Source organism: Diadema antillarum, unplaced genomic scaffold (assembly GCF_040938485.1).
Source record: "Diadema antillarum isolate AM-2024a unplaced genomic scaffold, OU_Dant_1.0 seq00001279_RagTag, whole genome shotgun sequence".
Classification (NCBI taxonomy): Eukaryota; Metazoa; Echinodermata; class Echinoidea; order Diadematoida; family Diadematidae; genus Diadema; species Diadema antillarum.
The window spans coordinates 615,277-627,391 of NW_027272059.1; the positions used below are offsets into that span (position 1 = coordinate 615,277).

At 37.8% G+C, this 12,115-nt stretch overlaps 1 protein-coding gene across 1 annotated transcript in view; it reads left to right on the forward strand.

Moving 5' to 3' along the window:
- Positions 1-12,115, forward strand: part of LOC139745614 (BTB/POZ domain-containing protein 7-like) — a 102,080-nt gene that overhangs the window by 74,604 nt on the left and 15,361 nt on the right. Inside the window, exon 9 of the mRNA XM_071656014.1 lies at positions 7,337-7,647. Within this exon, the coding sequence (XP_071512115.1) occupies positions 7,337-7,647 (311 nt within the window). The remainder of the gene's footprint in view (positions 1-7,336; positions 7,648-12,115) is intronic.

Sequence of the window (12,115 nt, forward strand, 5' to 3'; positions counted from 1 at the left end):
TTTTGAACGGATTGTCCGATTTTCCTCAAACTTTCAATGATGTGTTCTACTAATATTTCTACATTCTCTCAATCCTTATGTTTATGAAGGTGAACTTGTCCTTTAAGTTTGGGCAAATATCTGAATATGATAATGAAGAAGCTGGATAACTTTTGTTCTTTATGTCAAAATTTACAAATTCCAAACATTCTTGATCACATTGAATGCAAAAAAAGAAGAATATATGTATATATAAATAAATGAATAGAAATTAAAGAGAGGTTAAGACAATATACTCTTAAAATGCACCAGCACACCTATTGGTTGATAGAATCAGTAGTTTGATGTGGCACATTGGAAAGATAGTGCGGTAAGTTGGAATTGACAAAATTTTGCTCATTTTGTTATGCAAGGATTAAGTGGTATCATCTCTTTGTTCTTTTTATTTCTTGCAGTCATTAGAAGAAATCCTAAGTTTGATAATTTTGTGTTAAGTATGGTGTGGTTTCTCCAAATCATACCCGTAATTTATGTAGGACACAATCCTCCAGAAATCTTATTGTAAACACACAGAGGATGTAGGTTAGAGTGCTTTGCTATTCTACTTTTGGCTGAAACATTCAGACTCAGGTGATATATTGTCCTTGAAACATCAGTAAGATATTGTCTGTCAGTCCGTGTGTATAGGTCATTTAACACCAATGTACTGATATTTACCTCATGGGTGAAGAGGGAAAATATCAGAGTGATCTACATTTTAAGATTTATTTCCTCTTCTGCCCTGAACAGACATAAGCATTGGTTCATTCTACATACATCAGCTTGTTACCAATTGAACATGAAACGATTGGGGGGGGGGGGGGGGGGGGGGGGGAGTAGGTGCAGGGGTAAATGTGATACCACTCTATCCTCTGGAATGTATCTGTGTCTTGTCTTGTGGGCTATTTTTCCCTGTTTTGTTTTTTGATGAGCTCAGTTATACAAGCAGGTTCATGCGATCTGTAACATTAAAAGGTGTAAGAACATTTGACATACAAAGTGTACATCATAGGCAGAAGTGCTACATCAAGTAATATCCAGTTCATCATATATTTTGAACAGACATATTTTTTTAATCATTCGATGCATGCCAATCAAAAGTAATATGAAATTGATGTGGAATTGTGGTGGTTAGTAGACAATTTAGCATTCTTTTTCTTTCCTTTTATGTAAAGACCATTGTATAACACAAAGGAGTCAAAATAGAGCTGTCATATAATTGTCAAGAACACAAGTTGTCAGATAGCACTCTGAAGATAAAGAGGAGACTAGAAACAGCTACTGGAAGATCATTTGATTTCAGGACAGAGTGCAGGGAAGATGTAGAATTGATTTATTTATATTGGGGAAGCTATTGTGGCTGACAGAGAGCCTCATGCCTTTGTCTCAGTCACTCTGCATCCTGGATGATGTCTGATGCTTTGATGTTGTACGTGCCTTGATGCACGACTCACTTGATTGATTTGCCGAAAAGTCAAACAGCGAAGAGGCTGGAGGATAATGTTCACCCTGCTATGTCAGGTCAGGTTCATAATGTTCCTTAACCCCAACCCCACCCCCCAACCCTGATTCCTAGAAGTAGGTCATAACATAAACCTTACTGTCATGGCAGTCATGATAATCAGAGACCAGCATGTCTGTTTTTGTTTTGTTTTTTCCAACATCCTGTCAAATGACATTCACAATGATATACTCAACTTCAATTTTGGTGTCATGCCAGTCTGCGTTTCTTACATCTGTTTGCTTTGTTTGTATGTCAGATTCATTCTCAGTCCTGTTATGACTTGGGCAAAAACCAGGACTTCAGCTATCTTTTCTCACCATCTGCTTTTGAAAACCTAGGCCTTGTGTTCACGAGGCATCACATGATAATTGTTTTTACCATGGCATCAGTTTTGCAACAACTAATGAACTGAGATATTACAGGTACAAGATTTTGCCTTGGAAGACTCTGTGAATATCATAACTTGGATCATCGCAAATGTCATATCAAAGGGAACACAGGAGTCATTTTCCCTGTCAGGCCCTTCTGTCTTTGATGAGAGTGACAGCAGAAAAACCTAGGGCAACAATAAACAATGTTTAATGCTGATTGATTAACTATGAATAAGATTCCAAGAAATGTAACTAAATGTTTAAAACACAGTTTTACAGAGATCTGTGCTTGCTGTGATAATACAATATATAGACGCTTCTCCAGATTTCACCAGTGCGAGACTGACATACTATAGAATATCTGTAATTACATTTCACTGCCTGGGGAAAAGGCAAGACAGTAATTTGATGTTACTAATCAAGATCAGCTGCTGATTAAAGTGGTAAGAGTCACAAAGCTAAGTGCTGGAGACTTCCCCGTAATGTTCGTGCAAATTTGAATTACTTTGCCTCTTGACAATTATAAAAGAGAGAGAGGTTCCAATAATATTTGTGACTAGTGTACATGCCATTTATTTCATGACGTTTTTATTTTCATGAGTTGGGAGCTACTCATGAATTTAACAACATTCGTGTCGTAATGGTATTGAATCAGAGAAAGAAAAATATTAGGTACCGGTAATTAAATTGTGGCACTTATTTGATGTATTGGCAGTCATTCATTGACACTAACACAACAGCATCTCCTTACTTTTAAAAGCACCAAAAATTGCCATCACCCACTTTATGGTAACCCAGGGTACAATACTGAAAAAAAAAAAATCAACAAAATAGCAAATTCTTTGATGGTACCCCAGGGTATCAAATACCACATCGTATGAAGCATCCAGATAAAACTTTGTGTGTTCATGTGTAACCACACCAAGACTGTCTGAGTAGATATTGGGTCAATAGTTCACAGGTCAAGACGAAACTCTGATATTGAAGCTATTAAAAAAGAACATTTTATATTGCAGGAACACGTGATTCGCCAACATGATTTACAGCAGTGACATTGTCTTTACACCTGACTGTAGATAGCTGATCCTGTATCTGATGTCACAGAGGTTGTTTTTGTTGAGCCCGCCGGAGGTGTGGGGAGATTAAAGGCCACCGCACACTACACGATCAGACTGGTCTTAAAGTCTTAAGCCAAGCTGGGTCTTAAGACCAGTCGTACGACCGGACACCGCACACTATGCGACCGAACCTTACGAGTAGGCTTACGACTGTAAAGCGCGCGCAGTGCGCACTGCGTGTGCTTGCATTTTACTGCATTGTGAATGGCTGAAAGCCTACGACCGGTCATAGAAATTCAACATGTCAAATCTCTACGACTGGCGCTAAGACCCAGTCATACGACTAGAAAATGGCAAGACTGTGACGTCACACTTCTAGTCTTAAGGTCTTAAGACCGGCGAATCGGGACAAAATCATGTAGTGTGCGGCGGGCTTTAGGGATCGCCTGCGGCGTCTGTCCGTCCGTCGTCCGTCCATCGTCCGTCCGTAACGCTACAAAAACTTGAATAACTCTCTACTGACGACTTCAATTTCAATCAAACTATGAGGGAAGAGTGGTTATACAAAGTTACACATTTTACCAAACATGAAGGTTACCTCAAGGTTAAAGGTCACAGGCAGAGGTCAATGAACTTTAGGTCCCAATGTTAAGTTTTTACGGCGCGTTATGATTATGGCTCATAACTTTTGATGTATATGTCTGTTTGTGACCAAACTTGGATGGTAGATGTACTGTGGGGAGTTGGAGGTTATCACAAGGTCAAAGGTCACAGACAGGGGTCAACAATCTTTCTGGGCCCAATGGTAAGTTTTTATGGCGCGTTTCGATTATGGCTCGTAACTTTTGATCCCTATGTCCGTTTGTGACCAAACTTGGGTGGTAGATGCCCCCTTGGGGAGTTGAAGGTTATCATGAGGTCAAAGGTCACAGACAGGGGTCAACAAACTTTTAGGGCCCAATGTTAAGCTTGTATGGCACGTTTCGATTATGGCTCATAACTTTTGATCCCTTTGTCCATTTGTTACCAAACTGGGATGGTAAAGTCCCTCGTGGAGTTGAAGGTCACCACAAGGTCAAAGGTCATAGGCGTGTCAATGAACTTTCGGGAGTTAGAAAAACATTAATTTCTTCTATGCGAATGGGGGAGACACAATTTGGCACTTGCCTTGTCTACCAGCTTAGAAAATTGGTGACTGAATTTCAAGATTGCAGCAGGGCAATTCCACGGTAACTAGGACACAGGTGCCCAAAATTCAAAATGATATTTGTTTCAAACACCATACATTTTCAGACAGTACTTGAGTTGAAGTTTTAAGAATCATTATGTTTTTCAATAAAAGTGGCCATTTTGATTTTCAAAATGGCTGCCAAAATATGCCTATAACTCAATGGTGAAAAGAGTGGATTGTGGCATAACTTACTCTCTGTATATCCACTTTATTAGTACTCTAAACAACAATCTTTTATATGTATGCAGTTACCAGAGAAGTCTTTTACCACACGATAGAAAAAAAAAGCTGGTTGCTTTAAAGAATTTGATAAAAACTTTTAATTACTTTGACAATGATGGATGTAACGTCAGTTACCAAAAACAAGGAATTTTTAACTTTATTCATCAAAGAAAGTGAGCTTTATGATGTAACTTGAGATTTCTAATGTATGCCCATATGCCTTCATTTCAATGCCAGAAATAAGGATACTTGGCATACTGGAGAGTCAAAATGATCACTACAAAATGTGTAACGTCAGTTACCGAAACTTCATATACACGAGTATGTAACGTCAGTTACCATGACAGTAATGATAACTGAGGCAAAATTTTTGACTCTTGGCCATTTCAATACATCTGGGAAGTCAACTTACAACAAAGAGCAGCAATCCCTTTCATAGGGAATGATGTCATCACCATGGTATGTCCATGGATATATTTTTTTTTTCATTTTTTTAATTTCATTTCTAAATGTATTTATTCATTCATTTACCATGATTATCTTCTTTTTTTTTTGGGGGGGGGGGAGGGGGCTTGAGCTTTCGATTTTTAATTCAGCACAAGTTTAAGGCTAAATCATCTGGAAGTTTAGTTTGCCACATGCAGTATATGCATTCACATTAGTACATTCCCAGTCCTATGGGATGATAAAGCTACCAGAGTTTGTAGGCCTAATCAGTGACATGATTGTTTGTTTGTTTTTTATAGAAAAGGTGGTTAACATGCAAACTTGTGCACAGCTTTATACCAACAGTTACAATCTTCACCAATGTTTGCTTTTGCCAGCATTTTTCTTTTTTTTTTTTCTGGAAACTTAGTCAAGTTTATACCTCAAGGCAAATGCACAAACAGATATTTCTTCTCAATTGCACTTAAATGCGTGGTGTAGTTAACATGGCGCATCTTGTATTATGGTACAACCACATAAGGCATGTACTCATTACTGTTTGAAACTTAACACTGATGTTGCTCAAAGTGAGAGAGGATTCTAGGGTTTTCAAAAAAATGTTCATACAGTGTGTATTTGTTGATTACTATATTCTATTCATGCAGGGACATTTTGTAATACAATACATGATAATTATGAACAGGAAGATTTTGTTTTTTTATATTGATCTTAGAATTCTTTCGTTGCAAAGTCCGATTTCTTGGTATCTGGAATGTATTTGCAAGCCGTGATATATCAGTGTAAAGGAAAAGAAAAATAGTTAAATTACTTACAGCAAGGAATAAACCAATAATGCTCTTTTGACCAAAAAAGCATTTATTTTTCTTCTTCACAGAGAAATATTAAAAGTGCTACACTTTTCATTTAAATCGATTGATGATGGAGACCTTTTTTTTTATTTATGGCCCTAACAATGCCGTGAAGGAGGAGTAAAATAAAGAAAAGAAGAAGAAATACATCATAATAGATTTTTTATATATTTATGCATATTTATGAGTTGATAAGTGTGTTTTCCCCATGACCTGAAATATATTTTGATTTTTTTTTTTCAAGCACAAATATATCCATGTTTTGTGTAGTACTGCAAGGTATTATGGGTGGAGCACTCTAGATATAGAAACTTTCCTGTTCATTAAATAAAACAAACAAACAAACAAAACCCCTTAGTCATGTCAATATACATGTATTTATACTTGGAACTGCTTAATCTATTAATGGCTCTGTGTAATCATAAATGTTGAATTAGAATTCAATCTCAAGACAAATGTCAAGAAATATCCTCTTGTGCATTTACTTTATTTTTGCCCAACTGTGCAATGGCATGGGGGGGGGGGGGGGGGGGGGGGGGGTGCCCCCTAAGGGCCCAACCCATTTGTGTCTTTAGATTTTGTTTTAATTTGTTGCTAAGTAGTTGCCTGGGATTGTTACTGGTATATTGCAGCAGTATGGTAACCTGTTAAATAAATTAGTTCTCTGTAAACCCCATGGCAAAGTATGTGTAACGTCAGTTACGTAACGTCAGTTACTGACATGTTTACCTTTAAGTTTTCATAGAACACAAAGAAAATGGACTAATGTTTCATTTCATTTGTGTATTTATGACTGATGAACCAAGGTATGACTCCATATCAAACAAATCATTCTGAATGGTCAGAATTATGAAAAATCACAAAGCTATTCCCAATCATGATTTTGCATGTGTAAACCCTATGGCAAATGTAAGCGTAACGTCAGTTACCGTCATGCCTTCACTGAAACTGGCATGGTGCTAAAAGGAGACAACTAAAGTGCACATTATTTTGCACACCTGTTCCTAAGAACCTAAGTGTATTACCATATTAAACACATCAAGGTTAAAAGTCAGGGACATGAGATATTTCCATTTAAATCCACACCATAATTTCCCATGTCCTTTTTCCGTAATGTCAGTTACCGACACATTTTCACTTGCTATGTGATAAGAAACGCAGTTTGAGAGAAAAACTTTCCACCTATTTCTTCATTCTCATGAACTTGTTCATCAATGCTAATTGCAAGCCCCTGGTGCTTTCATTCACAAAACTACAAGGTAAACAATTTCATGAAAATCCTTATGCGTAACGTCAGTTACCGTGGAATTGCCCAGCAGCGTTTTTTACAGGAGACACATGGTGAATTCAGTACCCATTTCTAGTACCAGAAAATATATATATATAGATAGATATTCTTTCTTTTTTCAGTGATATCAAGTGCTTCTTCAGATCAATCAATTGTAAAATATCAATGAGGACATACATTTCTGCACAAGAAAAGACGTATGTGTTACAGACAATGAAGCATTCCTGGGCCCTGTGGTGTAGAAAAGAGCTGTATATTGTGAGATCAGTATCAAACAAAGCTCAGGGAATAATTTCAAGTACTTGAGATTACATGATCCCTTTCCCCCTTGGTTATCTTTGACACTTAGCACCAGATGAAGACACAGTGAAAGCTATGAGGGCCAGGGAGAAGGAGCTACAGCGGTCCGCCGCAGCAAAGAGGGCGTATTCCTTGCGCTGCACCGACAGTATGGCCGTCTCGCGGGAGCTCCAGACCCGCGTGGTGCGAGAATTTGGCTTGCCTGACGAGGCGGTGGAGGTATTCGACACTCCTCCTGAAGAGGACTGTGAGGGGCACGGCTCCACAATGCTGGATGATAGCGACCTGGAAGTGTTTGGCAGGATGTGGAACGAACCGCCTGACCTTCATCACCGCCATACACCGGCCCATCACACAGAGGTGAGACGCTCTTTCGAAATCTAGCTTGTGGCACACTGGACTCTTTATGCTGTTCCTCTTTTTCTTCTTCTTATTCTTCTTCTTTCTGGGGTCTGGCATATTAAGACTGCTATGATGTAAAAGAGAACGGTGAAGGAAGAGTGAATTACTTACAGAAGGGATGTGAATGCAGATCCCTGGTAGAGGTGTTATTGATATTATGGGGAATTGGATTGATGAAATATAATACCTAATATATTAGCATTTTAATAAAGCCTCTCTAATTTTGTTTTGACAGTTTTGCTCTCTTATAATCAAATTAATGTATTCATGCCAAACTTTCTTTTAAAAATATGGGAGCTTTAGTAAACTTTTTGCATCAGCTAGGAATTAGCTCACATTAGCCCATATCTTCATACACAACTTATTAAGATTGCCAGAATTCCCTAAATTTCTGTGATTTTGTGCTCTATCTTTTAATTTTGATTGTCACTATTTAGTGTTTTATATTGAAGAATTCAAAATTATCCTTTATTATTTATGTCACAAACAAGCACAAAGGAGAAGAAAGCTGCATCTTCTGGGCTTCAATGTTTCATGTTCTAGCAGAAAAATTCAAACAAGCACAAAGAGTAAGAAAGCTGTATCTCCAGGGCTTCAGTGTTTCATGTTCTAAAAGAATAGATTGGAATTGTATTTTGCTGTCAGCGCAGTTATAAGAGGATCTGTAAACATTTTCCTTTGGGCAGCAGTTCATTCTTCTTTCTTTCTTTTCTAAAAAGGATTACAAGCTACCATAGCTACCCCGTGACGTAGAGGCTGTGATGTTAGGCTATTGTCATAAATTGTAGTACCTCAATGTGCAGGAAATCTCCCTCTTCACTTAATACCCAAGTGCCATACCCATAAGTCCCAATTTTTCCACGTGCGCACCCAAGTTCCATTCAGCAGTAGTGTGGCTAGCATCCAAATGGTTAATTTGTGACGGGAGGCCGTCAGACATCACAGACTGGTACTAAATCTAAAACCCTGCCTCGTTCTCTAAGTTGATGTGGTTGCCAATGGTAATAAGAGACTTTCATGATGACAGTGATGATGATGAATATGAGTAATGGAAATTTAAAATGTCATCATGGGCAGGCTCTTCATCCCTAGAGGCCAAGTGAATAGAGTCCATGAGAGGTTGTATCCTGAATGTACCTCATGTTTTTTTATCACATAACTTTGTGACAAAAGGGTGTTAGTGACGTATAGAGGCTGAGTGCATGTAGGCCTTTAAACAGCAGGGTATGGAAATAGGGAATCATGTTTCAAAGCTGTATGATTCCTCAAAAATCGAGGAAAGTCAGTTTTGTTGTTTCTTTCTGGGATTTTTTTTTTCTGTCACAAATTCAATAGTTCAAATGTGAATACATTCTAAATTCTTTTCAATGATATCCAGTTTAGTACAATAATGTGGTAAAGCAATATTCAGTTTACTGTAGTACTGAAATTTGGAACATGGGAAGTAGTGATAATCTTTAAAATGTTGCTGATATATGCAGTGTTCATTCTTATTCTCTTTGAGGGTAGAAATAGTAATTCCACAAAAGGACTTAAAGGGCTAGGGTCATTGTAGGTAATCACCCATGAACTCCATTTTTCTCTCCTTTTGTTTTTTTAAACAGAAAAGAATTTAAATGTACATCTTTTTAATGTGAAGATGTACCGGTATGCGATACAGGCACTGGCTCTAGAGATCAGCTTACAGATGACACATCAATGACCTCTATTATGGAAGGTTAAGTTCAGAAAACTGATGATGTAAATGACAAATCGAGGCACTATGGTTCCCTATACACAAATAAAACAAATCACTGAAGAATGAAAAGAAAAATGGCAATGATTAGAGGAAAAAATGCAAAAAGACATGTTTCATTTCTTGGTCAGAGCTGTAGAGTGGCTAGCTGTCTTCAAGAACTATAAATGAGATTTTGTGCAACCATACAACGTAGTCAGTAGGGATCAGACTGCTAGAAACTAATTTTATGCAGCTGATCTTTGTCAATGTAAGGCTGCAAGGAAGCCAGCAAGGAAGCTAGTACTGACTGCCCTACAGCAATGAGATGAAATCTCAGTCATATTGATAGAAAGACTATAGATTGGCCAGGACGAGGAGGAGAGTATGAAACTGACTTGCACTGAGTGAGGAGGAGAAAGAGTCTTAGTGTTCGAGGACTTCTCAGCTGGAGGCAAGTCTGAATCAATTGACATCAACAGCAGTGTGACAGCTGACAAATACAGTCATGAAATTATGTGGCCTCTAGTACTAAGATCATCTTGAGAATCTGGCCAAGACTTGACTCTGTAAGATGTAGATGCCCAACCTGTAGAGTCAAGATGATCTGACATATATTATGAAGGCCTTTAACATAAGTTACATTCAAACGCAGTCGCCAAACTTGAAGTTTAGGTCGAAAACTTAACTGACAATGGTTAGCTCCACTCGTGAATTCACGACACAGGTTCACACACACACCTAAACTTTAAGTTACAACTTACAAAGCGAGCCCCACTCGATGATTACAACGGAAGTGCAGAGTCTTTGCTCAATGACCTCATGTCCATACAAAACAGCACAGTAAACGAGACGCGAGGTTCACGCTAACTCACAAGCTCATTGATTATTGTGTCCACACAGAGCGAAGCTACGAGTGGGGACCCTGCGTGGCTCATAGAGAGAGAGCGTAAACCCTAAGATGTCTCGTGGTTCTAATCATCGACTAAACTTTAAGATTGCTAACTTTTGAGTGCGTCCACATGGTGCTAACTACAAGCCAATCATCGAGAGTTAAGTTTTTGACCTTAACTTAAAGTTTAGGAACATCGTGTGAACCTAACTATTGTGACAATGAATTTATGGGTTTTCTGGGTGGATTGCTCGGATGGGTTGTGCAGCCCATACCATAACCTCACTCAGGACAATATGTGGGATTAGCCTGGCCATGTCACACACTCAGTTACCAGTGCCACTGCATCAGCACACCTGCATAAGATTTTGCAGAAAAGAAAAGCATGCTGTTCCATCATAGCACACAATAAAACTTGTGAACATTCAAATGAAGAGATGCAGAGTTGTAGATCATACATGCAGATCATCCACCTACAATTGAATATTGAATTTGGAAATCCCCTTTTTTATGAACTGACATATGTTCAGAAAAAAATACACTGAATAGAGATTTTACATGATGTCTTTGTTTCCGTCCTATGAAAGAGGAATTTGTGAGAAATAAAGTTTATTGTATATTTGTCTGGATGACTGGCAGTAATCACAATCACTCTACAGTCGTCTTTTGAAATCCCATTCTCTCCTTCAAAGAAAGAAGAGTGCACTGTTGGACAATAAAGCAGCATTTTGCAATGCTTCAATGCCAGTTTTGCCCCATGTTTCGACCTAATACACATTCTATGATCCTATTCAAATCACAGCAATTCGTGTATCAAGGTAAAGAAAAAATAGTCAGTTTCTAATGATACCAGATGTCCTGGCATGCAATGAGAGATACATGGTCGCCTGTGAATTGATCAAACTTGAGGATTCCGACTTTGTTCTGTTTAGTGGTTTTTTTTTACTTTTTTTTGAAGGTTGAATTGTGTTTCTTTCGCGATATACACAGTCAAGTTTTTGAGATTGGATTTTAGGACCTGACAGTATGGATGGTACATGTGTATTCAATGTATCATTGAAGGTAAAACAAAATACTTTGAGGGGCTAAAAATTCCATTTCCACCCTTTGGAATTTGCTTGCAATACATCAAATAAGTATACCAGGAAACTCGTCTGACTGATGTGGTTTGCCAAGATAATGAATTGTTTTAGAGTATTTTGAGGTCAAAAGTGTAAATGATTTACATTGAAGTACCAGACTTGTATTCCTGAAGCAACCTCCCTGTTCAGAAGTGGGTAGGTAGAATGTTAAATCCATAATTTACCATTTGCAGATGAAACAAAAACCCAGCATTAGTGCTTGAAAATAGTTCAATGTGAGTTAGGAATAGAAACAACCAATGTAAACATTTGAACCGGTATAATCGGATGTTAAGTATTGTTAGATATACAAAATGTGGACAATAGTTATTATACAAATGTTTCCAGACTAAACCGTCTACAGGTATGGTTTAATGAGAAAAATAGTGATATCTCCTTATATTTTAGGCTTCATTGCACAAATTTTATATGGTAGGATATTTTGTGATACAACTGACTTACACATATGCATCCGAAGTGATATCTTGAACATTTTTTAAATCACTGTTCCCAAAGGTAAACAGGACTTTTAAGTGATGATCAATCATGCCTCAGCAGTAGTATAAAATTTCCCAACAAGCTGTCTGCAATTCACTCTTGTATTCAAGATCGATGGATACTGCTATTGCATGATTTGACATGAATTATAAAATATTATGTAGCAAATGCAATCAGATATTTTTCTGATTGCAGTACTGT